The sequence below is a fragment of the Protopterus annectens genome, chromosome 7.part0 (genome assembly GCF_019279795.1).
Source record: "Protopterus annectens isolate FY-2018-M chromosome 7.part0, PAN1.0, whole genome shotgun sequence".
NCBI lineage: Eukaryota > Metazoa > Chordata > Ceratodontiformes > Protopteridae > Protopterus > Protopterus annectens.
Window position 1 is genome coordinate 256,567,334 of NC_056739.1, and position 22,055 is coordinate 256,589,388.

General features: G+C 35.5%; 1 protein-coding gene across 2 annotated transcripts in view; it reads right to left on the reverse strand.

Annotated features, from left to right (window-relative positions):
* Positions 1–22,055, reverse strand: part of LOC122806381 (cornifelin-like) — a 121,448-nt gene that overhangs the window by 12,609 nt on the left and 86,784 nt on the right. Inside the window, exons 2-3 of one of the 2 annotated variants that reach the window (XM_044076737.1) lie at positions 15,994–16,097; positions 2,571–2,728 (exon numbers count right to left, since the gene is read on the reverse strand). In XM_044076737.1, the coding sequence (XP_043932672.1) occupies positions 2,571–2,728; positions 15,994–16,096 (261 nt within the window). In that variant the 5' untranslated portion in view covers position 16,097. Of the gene's footprint in view, positions 1–2,570; positions 2,729–15,993; positions 16,102–22,055 lie in introns of both variants that reach the window. The other variant, XM_044076736.1, reaches the window with a different exon arrangement.

Below are 22,055 nucleotides of genomic sequence, written 5' to 3' on the forward strand. Positions count from 1 at the left end.
CTAGTAAATCTCTTTGAAAAAGGTAGAGGATGTGGCAGTGGTCACTCTCTGTATACTGCTTGTCTTGACCTGGCCAAGGTTTTGAAATTATAACCCTCCACATCCTGGTATTATTGAAAAGTTAGAAAAACAATGTACATCCTTGTGTTGTCCACTGGATTGCAAACTAGCTATCCAAAAGATCCCAAATAACAAGAGTTGCCGGTACCCTCTCTGAACTAATAACTAAGTAGTGGAAAGCCACAGAGATTTGTACCACGCCTTCTCCTGTTTGGCATTTATTTTACAGATATCCAAGCCAATATCTCTTAATTGTATTTGAACAAGTTTGCTGATGACTACAATCTGGCTACAGTTATCTGATCATCCACTGATATTAAACTGCTCTAAAAAGGTATGGAATCTGAAAATACCTGGTGAATTGAAAACAGTCTCATGATAATTGCAAAAGTGTACAGCACAGTAGTGTCTAGCAAAAAAAGCTGGTCTCACATCCTACGTTATAACTAGCACTACTCTTCAGTGAGTACAGTCATGAGAGGCCTGGGTACTTATGTTGACAAATCACTCTCACTTGATCATGATTCCACCACAGTCAAGAAGTGTTTCTATCTGGCCCACTTAATTTTCAGGGGAATATTTTCAAGAACAAAAGAAGCCATCTTAAAACTGTACTTATCAGCCTCATCATTAAATACAAGTAAGTATGTAAGTGTGTACAACTCTGAGCATATCACTCAAGTGGAAAGGTCAAAATCATTTTCAAACAAAAAAGTTAAAGGCCTTGAATCTTTCAACTATCTGGATAGATTAGTGTAACTCACATTTTATCTCGGTAGCCTACCACCTGTTTTAAGGTGGCTTGTATCTCTCTTTTGAAGCCATGAAAGACCCCCAGTCCTATTCGATCACTAATTTGACTGCCTGAGTTGTGGCTCTACTAACAATTGTACTAGGGAGCTAAATTTCTAAAAACAATAAGACTCACTAGAAAGATAGGTGCCAAAGTGAATGCATTCCCATCCTATGGACTAACTTACCACTACAGGTCAAACAAAGTAATACATTGACTTTATGGGTAGTCTCGCTGATGGATGGGTAGAAGTAAACTTCAAACTGGGTCATCATGCATGGATCTGCTTAATGTGGGCTTGCATAGTACTGTTTCTATGTATATATGTAGTGTGCACAGATATATATATATATATATATATATATATATAGATATATATATATATAGATATATATATATATATATATAGATATATATATACCTATATATATATTTATGGATCCCCTGCACATCACCAAATCGCCACTTACCCGAAACTCACATGAACAAGCCGAGAACACCAACAGCAACAAAACACTGACCGCTTGGAACACCGACTGGGAACTAATGGTAAGTAACCCGTTGGCCAACCAGGAAGAACAGTAAATCGGAACAAAAGACAACACACCCAATTATGTGGGGGGCTATGCCACCCACACCCCCCAACTAAATATTCCAACTCCGAGATCACACTGCAGTGGAGGTAAGGGGCAAAGGTGATGTGTAGGGGACCTATAGATATATATATATATATATATATATATATATATATATATATATATATATATATATATATATATATATATATATATATATCTATATCTATCTATATATATCTATATCTATATATATATCTATATATCTATCTATATCTATATCCATATATATCTATATATATATACCTATATATATATATATATATATCTATATATATATAGATCTATATAGATATATATATCTATATATATCTATATATATATATATATATATATATATATATATATAGCTATATATATATATATATATGTGTGTATCTATATCTATATATATATATATATATATATATATATATATATAGAGAGAGAGAGAGAGAGATAAAACCATTTACCTTGTTATTTTCAGTCTCTGAGCTATTATGTTTGAAGTTCTATTATATTCATTATTTTCAAACCTGTACCCTTCATTCATTCTAATCGTTTTTTTTGTAGTTTCTACCTGCATCATTTATGTATAAGCTCCTTCATTTAATCTTTCTACGTCGGTCCGCTGAGGCACTAGATGCCCCCATTTGTATTTTTCATGTCTTCCTGTGTTACAGCTTTGTACCCATCAGCTGTGCTTCAATTGCATTGAAGTGCAACAGTGTAATCATGAATCTTGGTCAGAAAGTCTTCATGTTTGCTACTTAACTGCAATAAGGAAAAAACACAGAAGCATACAGATCTGCTGCACTAATCCCCCTTTTTGATTAGCTTGACTCCTGTAAAATAAATAACAGTTCTGCATAACATATTGCACTATGTTGTACTGTTTCCTAGAGACCAAAGCAGCTATGTTAATTATCTCACATACAAGAAATTCCACTTAGTCGGAAACTACTCTGGTGTCCAAAACGAAGACCAGTAATAATTTGTTTTCCAAATAAAATAAATATAGATACAAAGTGATTACACATTCCATATTTGATCACAAAAAGAATCATATTCTTACAATGGATAAAAGGAAAAATATTAGTTACCCTAATATTAAATCTCTCACGAGCTGCTGCACGGACTGAAAGTGATATTGGGAGTGTACACAGACCAACGCCATCGAGGATTGGTAGGCACAAACATTCACCAAATTTGTTAGCTGTACTGCATTGAAAACAGGAGAAACACCAGCAAGCACAGCAACCTAGAATAACAGAAAGAAATAACTTGAGAAGGAGGACTCTAGCAATCAGAAAAAACATAGTAGCTTCAGTTCAACTCTTGGTTATATAATCAACAGCAGAGAGCTTAACACAAAATGTTTGCATTAGGGTAGATACAGATTCATAACCTGATTCATTTCCCATAGACGGCACAATAAGTATTCATGTCCACACAAAACATTTAGTTACACTAGATTGTTCCAGATTTATGCAACCTACATTTTTGAGCTTTTGGGGCTCATATGTGTTTTCCTGACTAGTGCATCCAGCTAGTAAATTAGTTAGTCAGTTTTCATGAATTCAGTTCATGTGCTATCCATCTAACATTTTACCTTGTTCAGATCCTCAGTTATGTTTTGATAAGATAATACTTATCCTATACATTTGGACATCTGTCAGGCTACGTGAGGGTCTTAAGAGTTCTTTCTGATTTAGCACCACTATTTGAATTTTCCTACTAATATCACACAAGGAATTATGTTTTTTCAGTCAAGATCTTGAGGAGACATTAAAACACAAAAAATATTTTGTTTTTTAGTATTTTTTAACCAGCTGCAGCACCATGTAACACTGACCAATTTTAGTATTTTTAGTAGTTAATCTGTTTGTACTTTAACACCTTGTCCTATTCAATGTCATGGGGAAAGCAGACTCCTTATTGGCATGCAACAGATAAGGCAGAGAGCCTGTCCTGAATGAGGCGTCATACCTTTTGGATCTCTGTAGCAACTGAGAACTATACAGACTGCGCAGGAAAGGTATCTGTGATGAAAAACAAATCAGACAATCCAGCACTGTGAGAGAACCATATTAAATCTGCAACTCTATGTCACACATACAGAAACATTAAAGAGCAGGAAGTGAAATACACAACAGATGATTTTAGTAATGGGACAAAAATGAACAAGTATTATCAGAAGTGCATCATTCCAAACATTTTAAAGAAAATGCAAGCACACACCATGCTCGCGTGAGAATGCACACACACACACACACACACACACACACACACACACAGTGTTAGAATATACAGACATTCCATGAAAAGTTACCATTATTTTAATCACAAACGCTAAGGTAATATAATGAGTAATAAATCTCTAAAACATCGAGGAGAAAATCAGACATAAAACAAACACAGACATTCAGCTTGCTCTTTCATAGCTTGCTAGTGTGGCTGGCTGTACTGGGTTTAATTACACAAAATATCTTCCTGTGTTAAAGATATCACCACAAACAGTATATGTACATAAAGCATTAAAATAACTGCCTATTTAAGAATTAAACAGTTTCATAGGTCTGATCAGTACATTAGCGCCTGTTGGCCATCCGGAAACATGATGACACAGGATAAAATGTTGGAAAGCATGGGATTGGATGCAGTCATACAGTTCCATTTAATATGTACAGATACAGTGGTTGTGTTTAATAAAGAGGGAGAGCTAATTGTATATGTATGAAGGTCTTTGAGGTATGAAGTTGTCATATTTCATCATATGGTTGATATTTGTTTATTTTGTTTTGAACAACCAGTTTATTCAACAATGTACATTACAGTTTCTAAGCATTATTCAACAACCATATCAGGTCTTCAGGGGTTGAACCAACTATTAGTAATAAAAAAAACAAGAGTTTACATTTTATTGAAGTCAATTGCATTTCTCTATTCAGTTTACCAAAGGGTCTTTTTAATAATGTGAGTATCTCAGTAATCAAATACAGAGAAGGGAGAGCTGCTATTGCCTTTGGATAGAAAAAAATGTTGAAGCCCTTCTGTTAACTTTATGGAGAAGTTTAGTACCTTTTCTATGTGTACAAGATGGTATGTGATGTTAGAGAAAAGGTTAGAATATTCTTTGATAGGTTTGATGAGAGTTGTACATAGGAGTGCAAGTACCACATTAACTTGGCTCTTATCCACACAGACTATCAGTCAGGGACGCAATATGTCTTGTAACAACTATATACGGATCAGCTAGGGGCATCATTTATGAGGACTTTAATGTGTTTTACTATTTTAAAATCTTTTTGTTGCAGCCTGTGAATAACATACTGTATAAAGCTGGCAAGGAGAGGGTGCCAAATGTCAAAATCATACATTTTTTTTACAACAAAGTTATTTCTTCTGTGCACTTCATATGCAATGTTATATACCTGTTGAAGGGAAGTGCTGTCAAAAGGATTTAGGACAATGCTCCGAGGTCTGACTTCCATTATATAATATGTGAGACAGACAATATAATCAGTTGCTGCCTTGGATTATATAATCCAACAAGAATGGTTACAGTGTAGGAAATGAAAACTTTAAGATTTCCTTTTTTGGGGATTATGAACAGATAAATTTATATCAGCAAGAGACTGATTTCTCAGGTTTATTTATAGGTTTGTGTTCACTACAATTTCTGGCTATAAATGCAATTAAAGCAAGAAATGGGCTATTCTTGATAGCCTAAGGGCTCAGTATTCCTACTTGTCATAATCTTCCTACTTAAGATATTTGGGGATATGGAGTTGTGATTCAGTGGAGATGTTCTTGGCTTAAACATATGGAAAAAGGACAGAAGAACTGAAAGCTGATTTTTAGAGAGTGGATGTCACTGGCACTGGTAGTACAGACGGTAACATTCTGTGTGGATGTGCTAGTCCACCATGTTACTCATGCATGTCCAATTCATCTCCTAAACAAGTTTGTGAGGTAAATAAAGAAAATGATGAAAGCATTTATTTGGGGTTGAGGCAAGCACAGAGCATTATGGGAAAATGTTATTAGGCGCTCAGATTTATTTTGAGGACACACCAGTGAAGAAGCTGTATTTGGCAATGATGAAGTCTTATACACTAAGCAGAAGCATCCAACATTATGACAAGTGTCAACCAGCTGGAAATTGAGAGAGCTGCTGTGTGTTTGTGTGTGGGGATGTCATGGGGAAGAAAGCAACTGCACTATCTTACTAAAGTAGCTTCTTCTGACAAAAAAAAAAAAAACATTATGTATTGATTAAAAGCCATGCCCTTGGATGAACTCACTGTTACAAGCTGAACATAACAAAAAAACAAATTAAAATGAGGAATGTCTGACGCTATGGTACCCATGATGGATGAACTCACTGTTACAAGCTGAACACAACAAAAAAACAAATCAAGATGAGGAATGTCTGACGCTATGGTACCCATGATGGGCACATCTAAGGTTCTTGGAACAACTGTGCTGAATCAGCTACATAGGTGCAGGTCTTGCATAATTATGGATTGTGAGGCATACAGAGAGTAGAATTTGAAAGGATGATAATTGCATGTAGATAGGAATGAGTGGAGTGCAGAGGAAAGCTTCCACACTTGCATTTGCTAAGACATCAGCAGTAAGAGGGGAATTATTTGTAATGAATGGGTTAGACAGCAGGGAGTATAAGGCCCTGAAAGAAATCAAGATAGGTATACAAAGGAAAATTTTGAAGGGGTGTCAGGAAATTCATCTACACATGCCCTCTTCATTTTACCTATTTATTCTAAATCCTGGAAAAAATAATGTCATTCTCAAAAGTTACTTCTTACAAAATAAGAGAGTTTTTTTATTTTACATTGAACAGAGTGCAAAGATGGATCTATCTTGAATCAAACCTGCTTTTTCACTGTTACTCCAGAAAGTGTGTTTAATAATGATATGCTGCTAAACAATCGCACCAATAAAGATATAGTTTGATCTTGTGTGGACTAAGAAAACAAAGCAAAGATCATTCCTACAAGTCAATGGAATTCTACAATGATTAGATTTGAACCACAGCTCATATTAGTTTATCCTAGGGAAGAGTCCTTATTAGTTCAATGCAAAGAACACGTGCACGTAATCTTTTACATAATTAACCCTGAGTTCAATACATCTTTAAAAAAAGATAGAGGAAATTCAGATTAATGTCATCTCAAAGTCTGGGCCAGGAGGGAATGTTCTTTACAGAACTTCTGTTGAAATGATTGAGAACTCATATGCAAACATAAAGAAACATTTTATGCAGGGTGCTAAAAAACATGAAATTTGTACTTACTGAAATTAAAACAGAGGTTACATGTTTTTGCTGAGACTTAATGAATAATTTAATTTCGATATGATGCCATATACAAAAAAATCATTCAAAGCCATACCCATAATCCACAAATAGAATATTTTCTTCACTTTGGCATCAATTACAGTATCCATTCTTTTCTGAAATACAGACGGCTTATAGAGCAAGTAAGTGTACTTCATCTCTATATGAAGACATGGACTTGAATGAGTAACCACAATCTTCACACAAGTTATATCATTAGTCCAAGAAATTAATTCTCTATAGTATAATATTAAAGCATTTACTTTCTTCATAAAATTTCAAAGGTTTAAAGCAAAGAAGGAAACTAGGGACTGGAATTAGTTTTATAGAGGGGAACCAAACAGCTCTGCAAGATGAAGTCTTCTTTACCGAGGCATTTGTAAAGTGTTCGGATGTAGAGTGCAACAAATCTACAAAGATATTGTCCACAAGACTGATACCGATATACCTCACAACCTTCTGTTTACTTCTCTTATTGGCAAGTAAAACTTTCTGTTGAAAATGAGAGCTGTGCTAATGGAGGATAGAGAAAGATTTATATTTCATAGTAGAACACTTAGTGTCAGTAAGAATATGCAATTCAGTTTCTCAAAGATGGATCCACGCATATTTAACTTTCTCTCACAAACACGATTTATTTTTAAGAACCGTATTTTTATTAAACCTTTACAGCAATTTTGAGAGGTTCAGAACTAGCAAAGGATATAGTAATAGCGGAGCTCTTAAACCCAGGTAGTTTAATTCAGTATTTTTTATTAATATTGCAATATAATCATTATTATTTTAGATACACTATCACTTTAATGTTCTCTTTCCTTGTTTGTTTTATGGTGCTGTACTTACCCTCTTTTTCAGTCATCTGTACTTTGTAAACATGCTCAGACATTCTAGTCATCTGTACTTTGTAAACATGCTCAGACATTGGTGACATAGGTGTGTACTATGCTAATGGCCCTGGAGCCTATATAAGCCTAGCCCAAGAAGATTCCCTGGCAGCATGCCGCCCAAAGTTAGTTCCCAGTGCCCATGTCAAGCAAGGCTACTGAAGTGATCCCCAGGGTGAACTTCCTATTGCCCATCCACTCATCAAGATTTCTCTTAAAGAGGGTCAGTGAAGTGCTTTGCTTTACGTGAATGGGAAGTTTGTTCCAGAGTATGGGAAGTGTCTGGGTTAGGAACCTGTCCCTCCAGCATGTTCTGTTTATTGTGGTAATGAGGTTTAGGTCCCTGGAGCATGTGGCACTGAGGGATTGGGATTTCTTTAGGTGTAACATATCTAGCAGCTCTGGGTCAGACGTGGCTTTGTAGGTCAAGCAGAGCTCACCTCTAAGTAGGTGATAACAGACAGACTATAGCTGGAGTTTTTTGAGTCTGTCTGTGTAGGGCATGTGTCTAAGGCCTAAGATCCTCTTAGTGAGATTTTTTTGTGGCCTTTCCAGTTGTTGTAGATGTCTAGTGAGGTACATACAAAATGGGGCATTGTATTCTATAATAGGTCTTATGAGTGATGAATAGAGAGGGATTATGACCTCTTTCTTCCTGGATGAGAAACCTTTTGTAATGAGATGTGCCACATAGAAGGACTTTCTGACTACAGTGGCAATGTGGTTATCAAAGGAGAGGTTGCTGTCAACCTGTGTCTCCAGGTCTCTTATCACACCTTCAGTGTTTATTGGACTACCACCTATGTGATAGTTCATGGGCACTGAATATTTCCCAAAGGGAATGAAAATGCACTTATTGACATTGAGCTTAAGGTCAGTATGGGAGCACAGACTTGACACACTTCCCAAACTTTTAAAGCAGGTACTGGTGGATTTAAAAGAGATTTAAGGGGTAGTTGCCAGGAATTTGGATGATACAAAAACCCATATAATCAGATATGAATTCTTGCAGTTTGCAACCTCAATTAATACACTGACAATTCAAACATTAAAGCGAAAGCGGAAGGTGGGGCAGAGAGATTGCCAAACTGACATAGCAACTGAATGACTTGAAAGACTGGCATTTATAGTTACAAGTTTAAAGAAAGACATGGAAAATAAAAATGTTTACATGAAGCGTTGGGCATTCAAAGTTATGTCAAAATTAATAGCACCCACAGGACTGTTACATTCGTGCATTCTACATTTCACTTTCTGTGCCATATTATCCTCTGCCTTCTACATTTTACTCATGAGGAATTGCTATTGGTGAAAGCAGGAGAGGATAATGTTTTCAGCCTTGGGGATAAGAAATCAGAATAGTACAAAACATTTCATGTATGGTGCTGATTTCATAAGAAAGAATTTACACATATATGCTCTTTATCCTACCAAAACAACAAACCTACTTATTTTGAGTACCCTGCTGAAGTTCCAATGATTTTTAAGAGTGCTAGGCATATGTCCTTCAAGGAAAAGCTTATAATCTTCTTTCAGCAGCAATTTCCCACAGGACAGAGGTATCAAATCTTTTCAGGATAAACCCTAGCAGAACACATGCATCAACACCCACAGACCTACCACCCATAGGAACACTCCTAAAGAACCAAGCAGATTATACAACCACAGAGATTTGCAGCTGAAATGGCAGGCTCTTCATATCTTACAGAATCCCACCCACATAGTGGAAACGTCCTTCCAAAAGAAATAAGGTCACCTGCAAAGTTCACACATAAACAAGTCTCCAGGCAATTATTTGGATTGTCCACAAAGAATAGATTTGATCCACCCCTGTAAAGGAATGCATCTGCACACTTGATATGGATAATACTGTCTCCAGGAACTGACCTATCACAAGAATGGACTCCAGACTTGTGCTTCGTGGGTTTTTTTTCTCGTGGTCCTATATGATAACCACCTGGTCAGTCAGGTGATACCACAGCTCACAAAACAAAGAAGCGAAAGGACACAATCATGAATTTATGTTTACCGTGTTGTCTATTCTAGGTAAGTATATATCTGACTATATGCAGAAACATATATTGTCTTTAACAGTGAGTGTGCATCTGATTATTTTCTTAAGCATATATTGTCTTTAACATTGAGTGTACATCTGATTATATACACAAACACATATTGTCTTTAACAGTGAGTGTCTGCTGTTCATTCACTTTATATCTAGGTGCTGTTCATTCACCTTATATCTAGGTGTCAGCCATAGCAGCCCCAGCTTAAGCACACTTGTTACACTTTCTTATATTTAAATTTCTGGGTTAATATGTTTGTGTTGTGTTATTTCATTTTTGTTACTATTTGTATTATAATTGTTATTTTAAAGGTTGTATCTATTAATATTCATGGGTTAAGACTCTAAAGTTAAGATGAGCACATTTTGCAATTGTATTAGGAAACTGAATTGTGACATGGGGCCAGATTCTGTAAAGCCTATACTAAGTGAACACAATATATATTCAATAAAATTATCACATTGTTTGTGCTTTCGAGTCACTCAGAAATATTACATTAAGTGTATATGTAGTTTTCACTTTGTGGTAACCTTTATGAAATCCTGTCAATATTTATAGCTGCAAGAATATCAGTAGGAAAGCTAAAATTAGGAGGAAGACGGTGTGAGTTATATCTGTGTTGTCTGTTCACTCACAATGGTTTACACTTAGTGTAGGTATTAGTGAGTCCCAGGGATAGTAACGTAAATTCTGCTTAAGTTGCACTTTGGCACCTCTGCATTATTTGGCTAGTTCTGCAGCTCTAAAAGAAAGGTTGCAATGTTTTATTTGACCTAGACTGGGTTGGCACAGCAAGATTAAATAATGGATCATGAAGAAAGGTGGTTTTAGCTAAATCAAAAACACTTGAAGGCCCAATAATCCATGATTCCATATTTGCTCCTAATTGTGACACTCTAGACTTTTTGCCTTTTTGTTTCCAATCTGTTTGCAACCTTCAAGTATTAAAAAAAAAATAATAATCACAGCTCCTAATGATCATAGGTGGAGATTTTAATGTTGTTTGGTTGAGAACCAAATCACTAATAACCAAGTAACCGCTTGGTAATTGCACGCACAAAGGAAATCAAACTCATTAAGTAAAAACTGTAACATTTATTGAGCACTTTTTTATCTTTTTGCAAGACTTCATCAGAATAGTGAAAATCAATCCATAGTCTATTTTTATAACCAAGTAAACCATACTATTGGTGCATGTAATTGCATCACTTCCTTTATGTTCACGTTAATCTTATTATCATAAAACCACGGTATACTAACATCATTAATAAACTTTACTGATTTCAATATAATCGGAATTAAATTAATAATGACTCATCATACTATCTTTAACATAATATTTTCTGGGTAAGGCATTGTTCCTTTAAAAACTCACTATTTTTAAAAATGAAACCACAGTGTCTTGTTTGTTCTTATAGAACCACAGGCCTTTTTAGCAAAAGATATTACTTTTAATCAACACATTATTCACTCAGTTGAATGTATATTTTGAAAATGAATTAGTTCTCTCAGGATACTGTATCTTATTGTACATAAAGTTAAAATTTAGCTGCTTGCATTTTCAAGACTAGTCTCATTGATAATTGCCCACTGAGTCCGTGAAGTGCACCTCCATTAAAGCCTAATTTCCATATTAATGTTACTTAGTTATTATTTTTTTTCCACACTTTGGGAGCCTGCACTAGTTAGTGAGGACCAAATCATTCCTGTTCAGGCAGGCATATTAAGGCTCAAAGACTTTTACTAGAGAGAATGGAGGTCTTAGGTTTCAAAGATGTAAGGAAGCTTCTGCACCTATCAGTCTCTGGGTACACTTTTACTACCCCCTCAGGTGAAAACAGCAGTAGAATTTTCTTCCCTTTATCTGCCTCTAGGCTTACAGATGATGCAATAAATATGGAAGTTACCTCATGTCACCTATCTGATTATGGTATAGAAACGTTCTTCGGGTAACCAAAGAGTCCACAAGCCAAGTAATCCTGTTACAACTCTCATTTAACCCTGGAGGATTGAAGGCATCTAATCTAAGTTGCCATTCGAGCTCCCAGTTCTCCAATAAGAGAGATGTAGGAACCAATTATTGTCAACACTGACTGTGAAGCTGAAGAGGGTGAAAGTGGTCCCAGAAGGAGTAATAGGAATCGCAAAAAAGATGGACAACAAGAGACATCTAGTAGGGATTCTAACAACAGTAATGCCAACAATGCAATTCCCAAATCAAATCAAAAAAATTTTTTAGGGAACTGCAACAACCAACAACATGGGGGCAAGGGCAGGAACTGGAACAGATAACAGGTCTTGCAACCAGTGAGAACAGGATTGATTTTCCAAAAATACTACATAATGTAAAGGGAGTCTTTACTATCTACAATTTTTCTTCATTAGAGTTGGAACCTGAGCTAGTTGAATTGCTAGCTCTTGGTAACACCTTTGTTCCCTCTAGACATTGTGATGTGGCTAAGTTGTTGATTGATTTAAAATGTTATGCACGAAAGCTTAATTTGAAGCTATTATTTAATAATGTTATGGATAATGTGAATAATGGTTTGAAACTTTCTAGCATTTTTAACCCCCCATTACATGTTGTGTTGCGGATGTTTGAAAATGCATGCGAGTTGGACATTAGACACATGAACAGAGCACACACCCCTATGACTAATACATTTAACATCACAAGGGAACAAGTGTCAGCACTTAACCATCTACGCGAATCCTCTGTCAGAGTAATTAAACCAGACAAGGGGGGCGGTCTGGTTATTTTTGAAAAAAATGACTACATAGAAAGAATGCTACTGGTATTAGACTCTCCAGCTTATGAAACCTCTTCCCTTAATGTAATGAATGGTTGCCTCAATAGATTGAGAGGCTACTTTAGAGATTTATTTATAAATGGCAGAATAGACATGGATATGTATAAATACATTGACATCTCCCAACCAAGGGTCCCAGTTATGTTTGGTATACCCAAAGTTCATAAAAACTGTAGAGACCCGCCCAAGAGGGCATTAGTGGATGGGAGGTGTTCTATTTCCTATCCATGTTCTGAATATATAGACTTTCTGCTCTCAAAATACATTAAGCTTATTCCAAGTATTTGTAAAGACTCGTGGACCTTTTTAACAAACATTAACAATATTAGCTATGACAGTTCCTACAATTTTCTTACCATCGACGTTGTCGATTTGTAGACCTCCATTCCCCATCAGGAAGCAACGGAATGGATCGGTTTACTTTTAGGTAAGTTAAAAGCAGCTAAAATGGAAATAGACAACATCACAGAGCTCCTAGACATTGTACTTACTTCCAACTTCTTTCTGTTTGAGAAAGAATATTACATCCAAAAACAGGGGGTAGCCATGGGCTCCCCCTGAGGGGCCAGTGTGGCGAATATGGTCATGGCGTATTGGGAGGAACATTACATTTTGGATAACCCTGACTGGATGCAACACATTTGTTACTACACCCGTTTTTTAGATGATGTTTTCATCCTTTTTAAGGGGGATGCACAGTTGGCGCAATCATTTGTAGACTATATCAACCACACTACAACTTTTCTTAAGTTTACATACCATTTTTCGAGTGAAGGGATTGACTATTTAGATGTGAAACTGGTTAAGGATAGATTTAACTCTAAATTTCAGTCCAAAATTTTTAGGAAGGAAACTTATGTCAATTCCTTCCTTCACTACTCGAGCTCTCACCCTTTTAAACAAAAGAGGGCAATTGTCAAAGGACAATTAGTTAGAGCAGTAAAAATGTGTAGTAAGCTAACTGACTTTTTAATTGAGTGTTCATTTTTGAAAGATATGTTCACCAATAGGGGATACCCTCAGGCTCTAGTAGATGAACTAATAGAAGAGGTAGAACACAAGAGAAGTAACGGGTTTTACAAACCACTGCTCCATCAAGAAGATCTAGTCTTTCTCAATATGGGTGAAGATGTGACCATCACAAGTGTTTTTGACAGTTCCAACATGGGTACAAATGTCAATTTAGTCCCTATGTCTTTGAGTTTTACCACTACCTTTAACAACAATTCTAAGCAAATTTTAGAAATTATTCAAAAAAACTGGTACTTTATTTCTACCAACCCTTTTCTTGTAGAGAAGCTGGGGACAAAACCCCGGATAGTCTACAAAAGAGGAATTAACATCAAGGAACTATTACAAAGGGATTTAGGGTCTAATCCCCTTAACAGACTAAAAGGTTCCTTTGCCTGTGGGTTATGTAACTGGTGCAAAGTCATCCGCACCGGTAATACATTTTGTATAAGGGATTTAAAATATGACATTAAATTTAAAATTAATTGTGAAACTAAGTCAGTTATTTATATTGCTTTCTGTGTTTGTTGCTCAGTTTTCTATGTCGATAAAAAACTGTAAAAGTGACAACGCACTGGCTAAGCATATAATAAAAAATCGAGGACACAGTTTCCAATTTATGGGTATTGACCATATGCCACCTTCAATTCGTGGCGGCCCTACATCTCTCTTATTGGAGAACCGGGAGCTCGAATGGCAACTTAGATTAGATGCCTTCAATCCTCCAGGGTTAAATGAGAGTTGTAACAGGATTACTTGGCTTGTGGACTCTTTGGTTACCTGAAGAACGTTTCTACAGTTTGTTTCTCCCTTGGCTTGTAACAATCTGATTATGGTGGTTAGAGCCTGTCATCAGACTAAAGTTTGCACACTTCCTTTGGGGACTGACTGTGGAGACTGGCCTCCCTTATCCTTACAGACCCAACAACCAAAGCTTTTATCATAGAGGAAGTACAGACTATTTTCATCAAGCCCCCATCCATACAATGCCATACTTCAGCTTGTAAGATTCATTCAAATTTCATTTTAGAGATATTTGATCTACAGCTAAGGTGAGATTATTAGAATCTATGAATGTGCAGATCAGAACCTTTGAAACCCATATTCAGGTAGCGTCCGCTAAAGTTAGACTTTATAAATTTCAATGTAAACAAGAAGTCTGGAGAAAAAGTCACTTATAAGACTTCCGAATATGCATTTTTCTGAAAGAGATCAATTATACCTTTTAGGATATATGGATATTCAGATCAGAATCTCTGAAACTAAACTTAACTTTTATTGGTTTCAATATAAACAGGAAGTGTGGAGGTAAAATCATTCAAAAGACTTCCATATATGTTTTTTTTTTCACAATTATACCTAAAAGGGGAGTATTTCAGGCCTGGGCCCACTTGCCTGGGAAACAGCAAGCTTACAGGCCTTTCAGAGCAGAGAGAGCACACTAAGATTGATTGTATAAGAACATGAAGAATTGACACATTTTTTCCTTCTTTATACCCCCTCTTTGCTCCTAGGGAATTCTGCGTATGATATTTGGCCAGAGCTGAATGGATATCAAAAGAGATGAATGTTTACTGAAATTTCCTGTCTGCCATGAAAAACACTTCAGTCTCCTTACTTTCTCTCATCAGTTAACGGACCCTGCCAGCAGCTGTCTGTTGCATCTAGAATCGTTAGAAATGTCCCGCTGACTCCCAGCATATACGGAAGAGGTTGTGCCATTATTTACACTGCTGTCTCTGCCATTTGCATTCCCTCTCTCTCCATCTCTTCTCTCTCACATCAGGGACCATTTCATACATGTTTAAGCATTCTTTGCTCATCCATCGTGTTAAGGTCACCACTCCCACTATTACATCTGATTTTGGGACAGTTGCTAATCTTTCCAACTCACTAAGAGGTGCAACTAAGAGTTATTTTGTTTTCAGCAAACACCCGCAAGGGATGGTGTAATTCAGAAAACAAGAATTCTGAATTTGGAAAAACAGTAGTTAAGGAAATCATACCTTTCCATGACAAACATACAATGGATATTAACATGTCAGTCATAAGGACCAATATACTTGTAAATCTAGACTTATTTTACATCGTCCTCTACTTTCATTAGCTGAGACAGCTGCACTTACTTGTAGATGATGTTGCAAGGTAGGTAATGGGAAGAAAAATTCCAAAATAGCCTAGCTGATAGTAATTCTTAGGTAGATGATCAATCCCTAAATTAAAGGGGTAGTAATTTGTGGGATTTTTAGATGATAGGCTACAAATAATCACACATTCATCTGCCTAGTAGCAGATGATGTCCGCTATCTCATTCATAGAAACGGCCTTTGGATAAATGAAAGAACAACACATTAGTGTAGGAAAATGCAGGTACTGATATTATAAACACTTACATATGCTCATATCATCGCAGCAGTCACAGATGCCTGAACTCCAGTCAGATTCTTGAATCATAACAGTCTGAGATACCCTCTGGGGCTGTGTTACTGTTGCCATTCTATCTGAAAAGGAAGAATGCATAATAATGAAGCTTGACAGTATGTGATGGACATTTGTTGTGCATGAATTATTTGTTTTAGTGTGTGTTATACAAGTGAGACTACTGCTGTTCCAATGCAGTGTAAAAGGTTACCTGCTCTTTTTGTGTTCCACCAGTCTTATGGTCAATAATGCAATGGAATGGACCATGCATAGGTATACATTATTGTAATTTAATCAAGAAGCATTGCTATGCTGAATACTGTAACATATTACTATAAAAAAACTCTCTTTCTTTTTTTGATATATGGCATATAAAGCCACCATTTTATTTAGAATAGGAATGTGTTGCATATGTTGATACTATTGTTATTGCACTTTTATATCTGTTCTGCAAATTTTAAACGTGTTTTTTTCACTTTATTTTGTTCTAATTACTGACATGCTTATGTTACTGTTTTTTTAAGAACCATTACTCAATACCTCTTTTTTTCTGAATTGTACTTTTATTACTTGTTCCTTTTTGATGATCCATAACCCTTTCTTCATGCAGTCATATCTAGTATTGCTATACTTATTTAATGCAAATACAAGCTTTCTGATAGTGTTACCCATACTTACCCATGTGCTGAGTAAAACCATACTTGGCACTTCATCTCTATTTAAAATGTTGTCATTGCCATTTACTTTATCCATTTGATCACCGAGAAAGTCTGATATGGGAGGTACCCATTTCCAGCAGAGACATGGTCATTTTTAGGATACAGCTTATCCTAGGGCGGAGCTAGAACAGAGACAGATTTTTAGCTACTAAGTCTGTCAGAGTGGCTTTAAAGGACTGAAGTAAGGTTACTGAATGGATGGATATGGGTAAGAAGTTCTAGGCCTTAACAACATGGCATGAGTACAGACCATGCCTAGCAGACTTGATAGCTGTGTGGACAGGGAGGTGTTTTTGGCCATTTTATCATAATGACCGAGTGGGTATATAACTGTATAGAATGGTATTTAATGCTGGACAAGCAGATGGATGCTAGATAATTTTATAGATGGTGAGAAGTCCATGAGGTAGATCTAACCAGTTTAGGCCTTTTTAGTGTTAATTGTGGGTTCAGAAAGGGGTATTTCATGAAAATGTAGCCAACTTATTATACCACTGTTCAAGTTTTGCTTTTTGTGATGCCTGTAGGTTAGTAAGGATGGGAGCACCATGAATTAGTGAGAGAATGAGGCATGTAGCAGAAAGTGCAGTTTTAGCTGCATTTGTGAGAAATGTTTTGGCTCTCTGAAGCATCTCTAGTTTTTTTTTCCTTAGGTGAGTTTTTTTTTAAATGCAATTGTGCATATGCAGGTAGAATTTAAGAATACCATCCACTATCATCATTTATTTGCTATGAGATGTCACTTTAGTAGTTGTATTAAGAAAGATGGTTTTAATTTTTTTTTTCTCAAGAGAGAGGGATTTGGGGAAAATTGTTTTCTGGGGGGTGAGCATGAGCTGTGAGTTACAAAGCCATATTTCAGTCATGATTATTTATTTATTTTTATTTTGCATTTGATTGTTGCGGGAGGTAACATTGACCACAACTGGTCATTTGCAGATATTACCCATTTGAAATAATATACAAAGAAGAAGAAAAAACAAAAAAGAAAAGAGAGGCAAAATAATATAGCAAATAACATTTCCTGGTTATGTTTTATTGTTTATATTCTTTATATAATGTTGACTCAGTCTGTTATACACATCAGCTCATAGACTATGTCCTAGCTGTGCTATTTTTAAGTTTAGCTTCACTCTGCTACATAAGCTGCGTTTTGATTAACAGTTTTTCTATATATCTGATTATCATTTTTAGTAAGCCGTGAAAGACAATGAAATACGTCTATATTGTTTCTATGGCAGTGCTTGCAATGTGCATTTGTAACAATAAATGCCATCAATTCAAAAGCTTTAATATAGTAGGAGTATCTGTTAAGAATGATGTTTGAAGCACACAAGGCAATTTGCCTGAATGAAGAAATAAAGGTTATGGATTCAATTTAGAATTATTTCTGGTTTCTTGAAAATAAGTTTTTATAAACCAACTGCCAAAACATATCAGCTAAAACTTAAAATTTTGTGATGATGTCACCATATTTTATGGCATTTGGAAACAATTTCAGAAAAGCATACTTTGGTATAAATTTCTTCAAACAGAACTATCTATATGTTTAGGAGAGACACCAAAGAGTACTTTATAGGGTCAGCAATGTGTCAGATAATATAAAAAAGGAAATAAATATGGTAGGTGATCTATGAACAACAAAGGGCCAGGGGGAATAAAAAAGTATAAGTGTAATGAATTTTTTTTTTTTTTAATATACGTGTATTTGCAGAACTTCTAATGTTACATGCATTGATACGTCTACATTTTCTAGTATGGCATGCAGCAGTGTTGTTTTATCTTCTAACACTGAACAGACATGTCTGCTGTTTCTATTGCCAGCTAATGTTTTAAGGAACTAAAATATGCTGCCTGTGCTAAAAGGAAGTGAATGCTTTTCAGTACCATACAACTCTTCGGAGACACATTTTTTCACCTTAGAAAAACAAAGTGATACATTCAAAAAATACAGAAATATTGAAAATTATTTCAGATTTTATATAACCTTAGGGCCTGAGACATTAAATCAAAATGCAATTAATGTACTAAGATGATCATTAAAAGTGGATAAAAATACATTGCAGTAAAAAAACAGGAACACACCATCAAACTATTAAGAACAATAAAGCAATAGCATTATAACAGTACAGCTTTTGAACAAGGCTCCTGGTCAGTGCATAACAATAAATATTTGCAATTCAATTTATATTACAGTCAGCCTATCACAAAACAATTAAAATCACATGATCAAAAGTTTAAACTAATAATACAAAAAATATAATATATACCTACACTGCAAAAATTAAATAATAAAAAGCAATTATCTTTAGTTGCTAACACTGATAATTTTGATAATTTAAGCCAGGGAAAACATCTGCCCTAAGTTCCTTGTGGATCTCTTCAGCATCCAAATGTGATTTTACTTTTCCTTGATAAAAATACATTGGGGAGGTTCAATAGAGAGCCATGCAGGAAATGTTTGTCACAATTTGTATACGTTATAAAACAGTGTTTTCTATATTCAAAAGATTTCAAGAAATGGATACAATGGTCCCAAGATTTCAATACATCAGTACAATGACAGAATGCAGGTAGACCAAAATATGATGCCAACAAATAAGCAAACAGGATTTACTGACTTTTAGGAAAAGCACAAAAATATTTTCAAAATTATCATAACTGACATAACAAATGTTTTGAAACTGGAAGCATTTTAGAGAAACATTTGAGTTTGTCTTGGAAGCATTTTAGAAAAACATTGGAGTTTGTCTGTGGAGAGGATGGGTGAAACATTTTATTTCATATTACCAGTATTACTTGCAGTGAATAGGCAGCATTAAAAAAGCTGCAATAAACCATCAAAATCATGGACATACAATGCTGCATTCAAGAAATATGCAAAAAAAAAAAAAAAAAAGAAGGAAATAGATGAGCGCTCAACTCCTATTGTTTATATATCTTGACTAGATTTTTCAAACTAAAATACGGGCACAATAAAAGTTTTATGACAATTAGCACTAATGTATTTTTCTATCAAACATCAAGTTGTATATTCCAGACAGTGGCAAATAAACATGATAGTCAGAAGCTATGAATATTCTCTCGAAAGGTTAGTAAAAGATCAAGGAATACAGCTTACAATTATTAAACATGATGGCACTTATTGAATTAGTGGGTCTATATCAATTTGTCAAGTTGTTCATTTCCATGAACCTTTCTTCATTGACCCGAAACCACAGAATGTTCACTTCAGTGAATGTTCATATCAAAAAAGCATTTAAACAGGCAAAGTAAGCAGCTGGCCAGTACTACAACTGTAACACACACACACACACACACACTGCAATATGTCAAACCTATCCAAGTGGGGGGCTGCACCCCAAGCCCACCTCCCCCAACTATATATGCCAACTCCAAAATCACAAAATAGTGGGGAAAAGGGCAAATTTCTACTGTTGACCAACTGCTTCTTTTATCTATGTAAATCTTTCCTAGATGTGAACATTGGCCAAAGTATACTTTCAGTGGTTTCGGGTTGATGAAGAAAGGTTCATGGAAATGAACAACTTGACAAATTGATATAGACCTGAATTAGTATAATACTTCAAGGATCAGAGTTCAACAGTATGTACAGTCTTTTGGGTTGATACTGATGTGAAGAATAAAGTTCAGATATTAAATTTTATCTTGGATATTAATTGTATGAGTATAGGGAATTTCAGTAACATATAACACTGAGTACATCAAATGCCTTTAGTTATGAGTGTGAGTGAGTTTGACAGTATGACTAGGAGCGAGAAAGAGTGAGTGACAAACTAAGAGTACAAATAAGAGAGTGTGAGTGAGAGCAGGACAGAGACAGAGAATAAGAGAGTGTGAGTGAGAGCAGGACAGAGACAGAGAATCAGAATGAGTGTGTGAATGAGAGTGGGAGGGTGAGAGTGGGAGTGCAAATGAGAGAGTGATAATGGCAGGATATTCTACTCATAAAAAGTGTGTAATATGATGAAAACAGGAAACCAGTATATGGCTATACAGGTAAGATAAAACCATTTTCTGCTTACAGACTAGTAGTCTTGTACAAGCCTGTCCAGTTATATAAGTTCCATAGTCATAAACTATCTGACACTTTTTTCTTCTTTACTGATGCCTTTATTATCAGACTTAATTCCTGAGCAATACCTGAAAAAATATCATTTTTATATGCTATATCAGAACTGAGTAATAGTATTTGTAGCAAATAAAATGCATATATACAGGAGTTTTTTTTTTAAGGCAGAGAGCGTATGTGTGTGTGTGTGTGTGTGTGTGTGCGTGTGTGTGTGTGTGTGTGTGTGTGTGTGTGTGCGTGTGCGTGCGTGTGTGTAGTTTGTCTCCTGCTGTATCTATCTGATAAGGCAGCATACTCAAAGAACTCAACTCTATTTAAGATGTATACTGTAAGGCAAACAGAAAGTTGTTTAGAATTTAGGACTGACATGTAAGGGTTAACTCCGCAGGTTTAAAATGCAAGTTGCTGCAGCTAAGAAATGATGGTGCTTAAGCAGTAAGCATGTATGACTCAGTGTTCCAGTTATGCTGTAACATCAGATAAGCCTAAACAAACACAACCTCTCTGCTTTATTGCACGTTTTATTATTCCTGCTTAAACATTATTTTTTTGAACATCAGCTATTGCAATACCTATGTGAAATCAGCAAAATCCCTGACATGCTTTACAAATATCAACTCCAAAAGAGGCCAGCACTCAAGTGAGAGGTTAATGCAGACTTTATTAAGCCGACGAAACATCCGCAGACATGAAACCTTTGCTGTTGTTTTCATACCTTATAAATATATATATATATATATATATATATATATATATATATGTTGTTTTTTTATTTTCTTAAATGACAACTCATGGATAGTCATGTTTTTGATATATGTTTCTAAAAGTAGCTGCTTACAATTTTGAAACCTCTCTTTTGAGCTGTATAACCCTTTATAAAGACTTCTGCAGAATATGTGCAAAGATTATAGGCACAATGTTGTACGTTACTTGAAACGTTACCCTTGGGAACCAGGACAACTGTTTCCTGCCATGCCTCAGCAACATAACAGGTTCAGGGTGTAAGGTTTACTAAAACAAATAAAACATGGAGAAACTGTATATTTACCACTCTTAAAAAATATCACGTAGCCCATCTGACCATGTTGGTTAGTGGAATCTTACTTTACTTAGTAGCAAAACAGCTATTTTTTTCAGTTATCAAGAGGCATATGCTGGTAATAACTACTGGTTGCAAAGAAGAAATGTTGAATAACCTACTTCTGGGTAAGAAGAAGTCATC